Source organism: Simochromis diagramma, unplaced genomic scaffold (genome assembly GCF_900408965.1).
Source record: "Simochromis diagramma unplaced genomic scaffold, fSimDia1.1 OVJJ01000247.1, whole genome shotgun sequence".
Classification (NCBI taxonomy): domain Eukaryota; kingdom Metazoa; phylum Chordata; class Actinopteri; order Cichliformes; family Cichlidae; genus Simochromis; species Simochromis diagramma.
Window position 1 is genome coordinate 642,146 of NW_024386949.1, and position 13,377 is coordinate 655,522.

The 13,377-nt window shown below is 40.6% G+C and overlaps 1 protein-coding gene across 1 annotated transcript; it reads right to left on the bottom strand.

The window, feature by feature from the left end:
- Positions 1-214: 214 nt before the first annotated feature.
- On the bottom strand, positions 215-8,265 carry LOC120737668 (Krueppel-like factor 6). The gene is made up of 4 exons (XM_040038502.1): positions 7,953-8,265; positions 5,087-5,669; positions 4,024-4,147; positions 215-3,104 (listed from the first exon to the last, which is right to left on the bottom strand). Exons 1-4 carry the CDS (start codon positions 8,052-8,054, stop codon positions 3,053-3,055), a joined length of 861 nt encoding a protein of 286 aa, XP_039894436.1. The 5' UTR covers positions 8,055-8,265; the 3' UTR covers positions 215-3,052.
- Between the last annotated feature and the right edge of the window lie 5,112 nt (positions 8,266-13,377).

Consider the following 13,377-nt stretch of genomic DNA (forward strand, 5'->3'; position numbering starts at 1 on the left):
ATGTTTTTGCTTAGGTTTGCCAACCACTGGAATAAGAATTCAAATTTTAATGTAAAAAGTTTTTAAAAAGCGCTTATCCTGGTTATAGTCACGGACACCCTGCCAGTGTGACCCTGGTGCGATAGTTCACCTGGATATTCACTGCTGAATATCCAGTAAACGCTTTCTTTCTGATAATGATAATAATAATAATGGAAGACAAAAAACACACGTGTAGAACCAATAGTCTTTTTATCCATTTTCCAATAAAAAATACATTCATACAGAAACTATTTTACAAAACAATTTCAAATGAAAAAATTTCATTATGCCATAAAATGAACAAAAATAGAGCCTCATATTTTCCATGTTTATCCAATAAAGATTCTCTAGCTAAAGATAGGGCATCTTTGCAGGTCAAGTTGGGGAAAAAATGACATGGCAAATAAAAAAAAAACGTAATACTTAGCGAACACCAGAATTAAAAATTATTACAATTCAAGTGTCCAGAACAATTCACGTCTGAAAGTACTTGTTTTCTTCTTTTTTTTCTCTATTAAACATGATAGGCCACGGGTCTAGGCGATACTGATGTCATTTTAAAATGTACATTTTTTTTTTCTGACTTTATTTATTTTTTTTCCCAAAAATCAAAACAAAGATGTTACAGAAGCAAATGAAGGAGTATGGAGTGCATCTATTTTACAATAATTCTTTAGCCTTTTATCGTTCACATTTGGAAACAACACACTGCACTTGTTTTTGGTCCCACACCTGTTCAAAATAGAAGCTTCCTTACAAAATTCTCGTAGTTTACAATGTAACATGTCTTTGTGTTTCTCAGTGTAAAAACAAAAATAACATTGCAGACAAATGAATGTTCAACAGGTTCACCGGAGACGTGTTGAGTTTTAACAAGGCTACCTGTGATGTTGACAAAGTGAGACATTAAGTAACTGATGAATGAATGAATGTTCTTTCTAAAATGTTCCATCTGTCATAATTTTTGTGTATAATATAGCGGCGCCAAAATATTTCTACAAGTGGAGAAAGTGGCCATGAGATTATCCACTTGTGCGCTCATCGGATTTTTTTGTTTCAGCTCACTGAGAAGTGTGACGAAGTCATGTTACCTATGTTGAAACATGAACATGGTGAAGTTGGTACAAACAGCTTGTCCTTGTCTCAGCTTAGGTTACCAGCACAAACCTCTAGCTCTGAAACACAGCTCAGTTGAACTGGTTGGACTGGTTTTTTGTACCGTAAAGTCAGATCGTGGGCTGTTAAAACTAGAACTGAGTAAAGACACTGACTCACCTTGGAGGTGAGACTTCCAGAAACATCCAATATCAAACCACTCTCGTGACTGAGAATGTGGTCATTAGCCTACTTTAAATGAGTCATCCTTTGCTTTTTGAGAGTATATGCTTGACATAATGGACCCAATGTAAATGTTGCCTTTGCAGTAAATCTTGATTTGCCACTCTCGGTGGCTGACCACACAACATTTCATGAGAACGTGCTTCCAAGACTCTGTACCTTTGACAGCAAGTTACAGTTAATCTGAAGTGCATCCACGCAATCGTATACTACATAGTAGTAAATCAATATAAAAGTGAATTGCTTTTCCAAGTTCTCCACAATTCTGTCTCAGATCTGGATAATTTTGAAGACTATGATTTAGTTCTGAAATATCTATGATATATTTAACACAGACGTGTAAATGGCAGTCATTATGAAGCTGATATAGTTACTTTTGTTTTAATATTCAAGAGTTTTAGAGGAGTTTGTCGCAAGGGAAAAGGGCAAAAGGTGCAACTGTATGGATCAGAGCCTTTATAAAGCTATTCAATAACGCACAACTGCATTCGCAATGGTCATTTGGTGTATGTGTGTATGTATAACAGAGTGATCTATTCAACAGGACAAGGCCACTTACATAAGGCATCGGTAAGGTCAACAGTGCATTTACAGACAGAACAAAAGAGAAAAGCAAAAGTGAAGAAAAAGGAAGAAAAAACCCACAATCAAAATATTTGCAAACAGTGGTATCCCCAACTTATAAAGAGAATGAAAGAAAAATATGGCAAAACAAAATGACTGCCTTATGTGTTTTGTACAATACTATGATACTGAGTATTATGAAGGTAGCTGCTCTTGAATGGAATTTTGTTGTCCTATAAGGTGAGCAACACATCCCCAGATCCCATGCAACTTCTGATATAATGGCAATAACTGTGCACAATTGTTGTTGTTTTTGTTTTTTTCCTTTTAAGATACAAAGCTTACACAGTGGAAAACAAAATGAGCTTTATAGCGTGTATGTTTTGAGACAGGCTACGTAATACATTGCACATTTAATAGCTGCACTAAACAAAACAACCTCCCATTTTTAGACAGGGAGCTGTAGTTTCACCTCCAGGCAGAAAGGGGGCAATCTCTATCCAATCAGCCCCACTAAACTACCCCCCCTACTCCTCTCCACAGCTGACAGAATCAGTCATGACAGACAGAACTTTTTGCTTGCATTCATTCTTAGAGAGACAACACATAACCCTCCCTCAAAAAGAAAAATAAACCTCCCGAGTATAACATCACCCTTGCTATGTCATTCACTCGCAGTTCCACAATGCAAGCTCCATCCACTCCATAAAGCCAGCACAGGCATCCAGTTGCAGGCACTCACAGTCCCCATGCGCACAGGCAAACACACTGTCAGTGGAGGAATGGCACCCCAACCCCTGGAGTCCCAAATTTCTCCAGGAATAAAGCGTTGAACACCATACAGAAGAGTCTCTTCCCATCTTCTCCAGCCTAGATCTTTCCCATATTGGAGTCTCTTTTTGCCCTCCCGCTCCTCCATAAAAGCCTTTCAAGAGCAATCACCACAGCGAGGTGTTGGAGGCACTAAGTATGGTGCAAATAATAGCCTGCGTTGCTTCATGTTTTTCCACTGACTGGAACACGACGGTGCCCCTGTTAACGCTCCCAGGACACACCGGCCTCGCTGATCTCCACAGGTCAGGACAATTAACCCGAATCATCCCTCAGAGCTCTCAACATGAAGACCATCTTAGATGTGCCTCTTCATGTGCAGCGCCAGGTGGTCAGAACGGGAGAAACACCTAAGAAGAGAAGAAAAACATCAGATCCAGCCACTAAACTGAAGAACTAAACAAATGACTATAACTTGTTGAAGGTAATAAGTTGCTTATATTAACAACTAACTAGGCTACAATGACTAAGTAAAATGCTTCTAAATTCAACTGAATCAGTTAATAGACCAAAAAAAACCCCGAAACACTGTAATAAACAAAGCTATCACTTCGGCTGCAGGAGATGAAGGGAAAGGAAATGAAAAATCTCATTTTTAATTGAAGGAGAATGTTCACACATCCATCCGAGACGCTAATCAACACAAGAACCCTGGGGTGGTTTGTTAACATGTGAAACCAGTGAAACAAACAATATAAAGCTTCTTTTTCACCCACCAAAGATGCTTGTTGGATTCCATTTAGATTAAAGTACCTATGGCTATGCAGCCAATTTTATTCTGCTTGTTTGGTATCGGATACTATTTTTACTCTGTGCTATATAACATGAACACGTGATAGATTGAAAGAATGGGCTCATGCCTCCCCCTTCCACCTAGTCCCTTATCCCAGTCTGTATAGGTTTGGCTGATGTTTTAAATAGCGCCCTGGTAGAAGAGACCCAAACTTCACGCTGTTCAGTCTCATCACACTCCTCCCATCCATTGTACTCAACTCTTTTTATCCACCCCCTTGACCTCAACCATTTTCATCCTTAACCCTCATTCATCCCTCCCACTAGCATGTCATTTTGATAAACTAATTTGCTGCTTTCTTTGTCAGTAAAGAAATGCTTGGCACCCAAAATATAAAGAAGGGGGAGTAGTTCTTATGAAGAGGGGTTAAATTAATTTACAGCACTTTGTTTTGAGAGGCATTTGCTATTGTAACAAAAAAAAAAAAGAAGAATGTGGCTAATCATGGTGACATATGACAATAAAAACCATCTCACCTGTCGCAGTGACTGCATTTAAATGGCTTTGCTCCAGTGTGCTTCCTGAAGTGTCTGGTGAGTTCATCGCTTCGTGCAAAGCGCCACTCGCAGCCTTCCCATGAACACCTGTAAGGCTTCTCGCCTACAAGAATGAACGTAAAGAAAAGCAAAATATTAAAGCCAGCCATGTCATTTTTCATCTGAGTTCAGAACCTTGCATTTACTTAGCTATTCAAGCAGCCTCTGCAGGTTTACCAGAGAGTTAAGAATTTCTAAATCACAATATGCATATTTTAAACTACAATTTCTCAGATATACAGCCAATATTTACAGTACGGGAGGTAAAATAAATATGATCCTGTGCAGGTGGTTAGCAGATTAGGCTGACTACTGTAAGACGAATAGAAAAACAACCTCGTGCCTTGTGGGCCTCAAGAGCTGTGGTATGCAGCTGTAAGAAGCTGTTAGAGTAGAAGGCTTATGTAACAGGGGGCGAGCTACATGAAAAAAATAGAGACTGTTCCTAATGGTCCTACAGACCATTAACCATCATTAACCATGTGGCTAACGTGGCTGGAGAACGATGCTAGGAATGTGACTTCCTCTGCTAATGGAGGGCCAAGCTGTAAACAGCCTGGCAGAGGTCAAAGGTGACAAGGGAAACTGCTCACATTTGAGCCTCTAACAAAAGAGTGCAAATGTCAGATTCCCATAATGTTTCACTCTCTCTCTCTCTTTTGGGAAGTTGTATGCAAATGAGTGAGTTTCGGAAGCTTTTCCCATGGTGAAATCTGAGAACTGTTGATTTGTTTTCAGGATCCACATCCTCTGGGTGCTACTCGGCCACAAAAGAACATCCCTCCCCTTCGCGTCTCTCTCCCTCTCTCACGCACTCCCCGCCTCCCTTTGCCCTGCATGAAGTCACGTTCCTCTGTGTGAATTAGGTCATAGTTGAGGGCATTCCTCCTGACAAACTATTCAAAGTATGTGGGAGTATTTTTTTTCAGAACTTTGAGCAATAACTCAGCGCTTCAGTTCGGCTATCGTCACTTTTGAAAGGCTCACTGTCAGGCCAGTTTACCTGTGTGTGTCCGCTGGTGTGCTTTGAGGTGCGAGCTCTTGGTGTACACCTTCCTGCATCCGTTGAAGTGACACCTGTGCACACGCCTCCTCCCGTCAGGTGATGCCTCCCCGCTGGTCAGACCTGACCTTTCCAGGCTCCTCTCCATGCCCCCAGCCCTTATTTTCCCTGTTGAATGCATCACTGTCTGTATCCCAATCCACGTCTGGGCTACAGAGCCCTCCTTGCCGAGCTCAGGTGAGGATGGTGGTGTGCTGATGATGCCAGAGGCCACGTCATCGCCGTTGTCGGCCAGAATATCAGTTAAAGAGCTGGAGGTGAAGTCGAGGGTAGGGGAGAGCTCCTCTGAGCTGTCCGAGGCCTCGCTGCTGGCATCGGAGTTGAAACCACCAGCATCATGGTTCTGGCTATCCTGATTGTCTTCCTCCTCCTTAATGTGGGTGATCTTTGGGTCCGACTCACTTGACTTGTCCCCGCAGGCAAGCAGCAGCTTGCTCCACAAGTCTTCCTGGGTCTCAAATTTAAGGTCTGTGGCTGAGACGTAAGGCTCGCTCTGGAGGTATCTCTCCAGCTCGAGACATGTCTGTGTAGATGAAAGACAAGATAGAAATGAGTTCAATGGAGCACAGAGCCAAAGGCGTGTAACAGAACTCTTACATTCAACCTGAAAGTCCTTAAAACCACCAAAAAAGACCATTTGTTTTTACAGGAAACACAAGACTCCGGTATTCTCCTCTGCACTGTATTTATTCTAAGCAGCAGCAAAAAAGGGGGTATGCTGTGACACTGTAACATCACCAGCCCTGTTTCTTCTCTGCCTGCAGGAATGAAGTAAGACACAATGTCCTATGCAGAGGATAGTCAAGTACACTCTAAGTGTGTTCTCTGAGCCCATATCAGGGAGGATTACAAGCACCACATTTCCTTCTGAGAGACTGCAAGACAAGGTGCTCTTACCCACGAACGCAGGCATGGTTTGAATGTGTGTAGGTGTGTGCAGAGGTTGGTCATGAAATTTACATATGCTACAGAGCCCCCCATTGGGTTAGGGAAGTGCTTGTAGATCTTTTAAATCTATCAATTATTCAACATAATGTGGATTTAATAATGCATTTGGAGGCATTGCTAGAAATAACATAGCACACCAGGGACTGAGTGGAGGGAGGTCTGGTTCATGGGGGTTCATAAAAAGCCTGGCATGAATACTGCAACAGCCACTGTGGATTGTGGGCCTGTTTTCTGTGAAAAGGAAGTGAGAGAGCACTTCCTTAACCCTCTGCAGTCAGCAAGCACAGGCCAGATACGAAGGCCACAAACAGGCCTGTGCAGTTTCCTAATGAAGCAAATTTAAAATTACAGCCAAATGTTATTATAACAGAACTGACTGGAACAGTGGCAGCCAAAGCTTGAGGAAACCTGGATCCAAGAGGTCATGGGACAAATACATTTTTCGGACTTTTTCCAAACGCCTCCTAAAACTATTTATTCCCTTAGACAGAAATTGACATTTTCCTAGTTGCTTGGAAGTTTATAGGGTCAAAATGAAAATGAAACTATCCGAGAGGGGATTATCCCTCTTTGGCTGATCTGGTTACAGGCAGCACAAGCATCACTTGACAAAACGCTAAAATAAAGGAAGAACGACAAATCTCACCAACAACATTTTTAAAATATTATAATAATACCATACTGAATAAATAAAGCTTATCTAGAGATGGAGGATGAGATGGAATAAAATTAAACCACAGGTACCAGGCAGCAACTACAAACACCTTTCGTGTGTGTGTGTATATATATATATATATATATATATATATATATATATATATATATATATATATATATATATATATATATTTATTTATTTATTTATTTATTTATTTATTCTGAAAGAGGACTATCATGGGAAAATCTTCGTGTCTTGGGAATGAAAAAGAAGGCATTGACTTCATATGTTTCTTGTCAGCAGAGCTGGATAAATCCCAGGCGAGCTTTAAATGCCTGAGAGGGCGACTTGGAATGAAGCCCGGCCATATCTGATAGACGGGGAGACAGAGAAGACTGAAGAGTAAGGCCAATTCATTTCCCAATCTGAGCAAGAAGCGACTTGTACCCTTCCCGTCACTACCAGTGTAAAACTCCACTGTTTTGTCAACCAGGCGGCCGCCTGGTCGAGCAACGGTTCAATAGAAACCAGCCTCTTATTCTCTCTCTTTCTGACAGTCTGTCACTCTCATTTGTATGTGTGGGTCCGTGTGACAGCAAGAGGGAGTGAGCGGCAGGCAGAGGGGGCAGAGAGAAAGTCAGGAGGAGGAGATACGCGCAAAGGCGCACGGCTCGTCATTCACTCGCTAAATCTGCAACACGGCGTGTTTTTCATTTATCACAAACCGATGTGCCTGTATAACCTGCATGCCTGAGCCGAAATTGTCCACAATACGAGCAAACCACCACTGAAAAACTGTGCGCGCGCCGTAGCACCAGAAAATACTGTAAAAGTACAACTAATTTAAAGCATATTTTATGAAATGCGCCAAAAAACTAAAGAAGACACGTAATAAGTCTGCATTTTTACAAACATACTATAAAAATACCTAAGAGATCTGTCACGAGGGGAACTTGCACCATTTCCCCTATAACCGGAGGCAAACCAAGTTTTGAGAAATAAATTTATATTAGCTGCATTACTGAATCAAACGCGCGCTCACATTACACGAAACTACTCTGACATTTGCCAGTCGGCGCGCAGCTGTCACTTAAAACAAGTTTCTGGAAATTACGCACTCTGCTGGCACTTCACACACGAGCCTGTGGCACTATCTGTCAAACTGAGGAATCGAGTGTTTGGAATCAGTCGTCAGCCTACCTGCTGCCAATACTCTTCCAGAGATGGTAAAGCTGAAAAGTATCCAGTGTCGTGCACAATTTGGAGCTCCTGGAAGATGCTACACATAGGGATGACATCCATTTCACTCCTGAGATTTAGCCACAAGGATAAGCGAATTCAAGCTTGTGAGGAAACGAAGCCTGATGTGTTCAGAGAGAAGCTGGAGTCTTAGCTGTATTTGCATGTATACTAGTCTGGAGTCGTGCACTTCCAGTGGAGGTTTTGAGCGTGAGCGCACAACACCGAACTCTGCAAAAGTCCGTCAGCGCACTGTAAACTTCCCCCCCGATTCAAAATTACAGGCAAACCCACCCCCATGTGATTACATTACGTTACGGCACGTCTACCAATGGGCTTGCAGGAACTTTACAAAGGCCTACCAGACCACTTCCGACCAATAACGAGCGAGAGCCGAGTCATCCTGTGTGCCGTGATTGGTGCAGAGCTAGAAGCCTCTCTGACTCCCATTGGACTAAATCAGCGCTATTTTTAGAACCGTATATAAGCGAGACTCCTGTTTTACCACAACGAGGAAGTTGAGTTTTCTACTGATTCGACTCTGAGCGTCAGCCGCTCCGGATCAGCGGCAGGAGAAGCGTCCGTCTCTAAATAGACATGGCTATCTTTATTTCCTCACACACGCACTAGTTACTCTCGTTCTCTTGGCGAGTTGCGCTATGAATCATACGAGCGTAAGTCTGTAAAGAAAATTGCTCTCCTGCCTGTAAAACGCAAGTTCATGACAACAATATTCAGACGCGTCTGCAGACTCGGGGGGATCATCAAGAACCTGATCAATTTCTGTGCTCTGTGAAACAAATGTGATAGACTTCATCTTTTCATGGCTGCCCAGAGATCCATGAGCATTATTACGAGTCTCTCTGTGACAGTGTAGACAATTTAATAAGCTATTAAGTTATAATAGAGTTGCCATAAAGATGATTATTCACATAATGCTGTGCGGGTTATTGTAGTGGCAGCAGCTTGAGGCATAGCGTGAGGGACAGGTTCGATTTTGCTGGGAATGATGCACATTGGCAGGCGCTGTGTGCGGATGTGTGCGTTTTAATGTCAGTCACCTGTGGCTCTCTTAAGAGCGTACTGCTTTTGCAGGAAAAAGTGTATGACTGTAGTTGCTTGTAAAACCGCATCAACTTATTTCCTCTAGAAGGGGGAAAGTAGAACAGGTTAAAAACAGTGTTGCCACCCACGGTGCATGGTGAGAGTTCCTAATGCAAGACGGCAATATACCTCTACTCTAAAATGACACGTTATAAATACATTCTGGCACACTCCCAGAAATATATTTACCTCTTTCACTCCTTTGAATGTAAATTGCTTTGCTTTCCCACATCTCTCCTCCCAGAGATCAAAGAAACATGAATATTAATCTGTGTTAATACATGTACAAGTTGGTATATGATGAGATTTATGTCCTCCTTGTGTGCTATGCTTCATGCTTTATTATGTTGTTTGCATAAAAACTCAGTTCATTAAAAAAAAGTCCCACAGGTGATAATTTCCACGTTTTGAAATACAGTTGATAGAAACTATAGCTTGTGCAAGAATTTGACTTTTATTTTGTTAAGTAGGGAGTCAGATTCCTCACATCCTGTCAGCAAATAAGGTTAACTGATACTTAAATCACTTTGAATGTGTCCTCTATCACTCCAAACACTATGACTAACACTGAGCTATCATTAAGATTATGAGTGCCTAGAATACTGTATACAGTAAATTTGAGCAAAAATTCATACTGAATTACATAAGATGCGAGATTAAGTTAAAGTTAAGCAGAACAACAGCGGCATTGACAAGTTAAAGGCAGGCGATGTGACAAACAACATGTTTGGAACAGAGCGCCATTGTCTGGCACATCGGCCCGGTCGAGCGCCTCCACAGCGGAGTCTCTTTTGTTGAGCTCTCTGCTGTGGCCACATTTGCAGCACTCAGCAGCATCAGATTTTCGCATGAGTCTGTGGGTTTCATGGACAGATAAGACTAGGATGGGTGCTCTGTCATGACATACATGACTAAAGGGAAGCATCACTGCAAAACTTTCAGGCTGTAAATTGGGACAACAGAGAATTTACAATGTTACAAACCATAAAGTCAGAACAATTTTATAACATTATATGTTTTTATACGTATATGAAAAATGAAGTTAGAGAATGGGAGACTGACCTCTTAAATATTAAGTGATGAGAAACTATGGCCCATTTCTTTACCCTCAGCTCAAATATACCAAGATGTTTAAAAGGTGCACGATGAAAGTTACAAGAAGGTTTCCACACAACAGATGCATTTACAATGCTGTGAAAAAAGTATTTGCCCCCTTTGTGAGTCCTTATTTTTTGCATATTTGCCACATAACATAAAAGGCTATATGTGATAAAGTAATTACCCCCTAATTGCTCCCCAAACTCATTGACTTGATGTGCCACCCTTGGCAGCAAGAACTGCAATAAAATGTGTGTTGTAACTGGCAATGAATCTTTCACTTTTTCTGCAGATGGATTTTGACCCACTCTTCTTTGCAAAATTGTTTTAATTCAACCACATTGAGGGGTTTTCAAGCATGAACAGCCTGTTTAAAGCCATGCCAAATCATACACACATCCAGCTAATCCAAGTAGTTTGAGCTTTGGGGTGCAAATTAATAGCCAGAAATTCTCCTTTAGGATTTTCTGTTAGACAACAGAATCAATATGGCAAGGTCCCGAAGCAGCAGAACAGCCCCAAACCATCACACTACCATCATGATATTTGACTCTAGCACAAGGTTCTTTTGATGAAATGCTGTTTCTGCACTCAAACCTTCCAAAAAGTTCAACTTTTGTCTCATCAGTCCACCTGATTGATGTCAATGACTTGTTTCCAATCTGTTCTTGAGTTTCTTTACATTAATTTGTTTAGCCTGCTTTAATTTATCAGGTTGTGTTTAAGTGATTTACTGATTGAGCAGGTCTGGCAGTGATCAGTGAAATAATGAAATTGAGCTCAGCTTCCCAGAAAATTAGGTTAATCACAGTTAATTCAAGATTTTATTTCAAGTAATTGAAACAATTACTTTTTCCACATACAGCCAAGTAGGTTTGGCTAGCTTTATTCCCTTAATACCGTGAACAAAATCCCATTTAAAAAAAAATCCTTGTCTAAAATAAACACTTGTTTGATGGTGTGGAACATGTAAGTGTGAGAAATATGCAAAAGATACAAAAGAGGAAGGTTTCAAATACATTTTCACAGCACTGTATATAAAATGGAATTAATCAAAGCTAAGCTACCACAGAATAAAAATGTAACACTTGTAAGCAGTTTGTGGCTGTCTGGATGAAGGTGCAAAGACACATCTGAAAGCAATTTTCTTAAAAAGCTAACAGTGCCTAGCTTGGTGCTAATGATGCTATGCATTGAAGAGAATGCTAATTGGCTGGAAAGTTTGCCTGAACAGGGAAAGAAACAATAACAGAGGTCACTGTGAGGAACAAGAGTAAAAAATAGATTATTGGACATGAGTGGTGTACCAGAGGATGAAATTGTAATGATGATGTTATGAAGAAAATAGAGAAGCAAGAAAAGCATATATCTCTAAGGAATAGAGAGATGATTAAACTTGTGTATTAACATCATATTTAATGTAAGTGATGGTAGGGAAATACCAGTACCTTAGAGCAGTGGTGCCCAAACCCCGGGCCATGTACTGGTCCGTGAGTCATTTGGTACCAGGCTGCAAGAGTTGAGGCTCGGGTGTGAAATTGATGGTTTTCAGGGTTTTTATCGTTAACTCTGTTTCGCTGGTTCTTTTCCCGTGTTGTAGTTGTGTGTCTTATTTTGAAATAAATAGTTACACGTTACCATAGCGACCAGAGAGCATTAAGGGGCAGAGAGGAGGATGTTACTCTCAATGTTGTTGGAGCATTTCAGGAGGACGCTGCTAGTGAAGTTACACAATTACACAGTGAATTCGCGTTAATTATTATCTTTACAAAATACCACAGTTTTCGTCTTTGTCATATCATTTTATTTTGTTGTATTTATCCACGACACCTTAAGGCCAGTCCGTGAAAATATTGTCTGACATTAAACCGGTCCGTGGCGCAAAAAAGGTTAGGGACCGCTTACTTGGAGTATGTATCTGTGACCTGATTTATACTACTTAGGTACTATATATTAACTGGTATTACATATGGTTTCTGTTTTGTTTTACCAAGGATGCGCAGTTTGTTTTTAATATGCTGCTGTAAGCAACTTCTCTCTGTTAAATACAGCTTGGACCCACTGTTTTCATCAGCAGCACAGCATAAGCAGATTTTGTCTGCAGACTGAATATATTCATGTATCATTTGCATGTAGCATGAAAAAGGGATACGAATTATGTTAGAAATACATTTTCATTGAGGGAAAATTATTATTATTTTCATTTGACTTGCATTAGTTATTGCAGTTGTGGCTTGTATGGAGCATGTTTTTGCCTTTATTGTACATTGACAATAAAGGGCTATTCTATTCTATTCTATTCTGTTGTCCCAAGAATGCAGTACAGTCACAACGTTTTAAAGTGACACTTTTGCTGTCATAAAAAACAAACAAAAAAAGCACTTCCTGCATGAAGTCTATATTTATCGTCTCTGTAGATATGTCATCAAATCAGATTCCTGCCAATTTTTTGTTCTGTGTGGTGGACGCTGATGCAAAGAAAACGAGTCATATAATTACAGTTGCCTTGAGTTATCTTGGCTGCAGTGCACGTGGGATGCTGATCTGTGTTAGGATGAATCCATAGCAACAAAATATTGGGCATAAACAGCATGCAGGCAAGCAGCACAGATACTATCATGCCATCTATCCTGTGTGTATTTGAATATTTATCTGTCCTATGTCTCAACACTTCATATACAATGGCTTTCCTACCCGACACTGGGCAGGTTTGCAATTACGTAAACGATGCAAACAATACTGGTTCAGAAACGATTTATCAAAAATATCACATCACATGTAAAACAAAGGGTTTTCCATTTTTTCAGTCTACACCATAATTATTATTTGATTTAACACATAATTTTATTGACAATAAGACATGCTGCCATTTTTTTTTAACACAGCTAACAGCTAAAAACACAACTTTGTATTCATACCACATGCTGCAAACTGAATAAGCAGCCAGTACATGACACAGGCCACAAAGTCAGGTCTTTTTTTAAAAGTCTAACCATAGACAATGACAGGAGTCAAGCAGAGAAAACAACCCATTGCCTGTTTTGCATCCACTACACACAATTGAAATCCTGCATTTGGAAAGCATGCCAAAAAGTGGTCACTCACTTTTAATTAGCTGTCCTAAAATTCTATGCACAGCAGATAATGGCCAGTTCTTAATTTGCAAACAGCGTCTGGTGCCTGA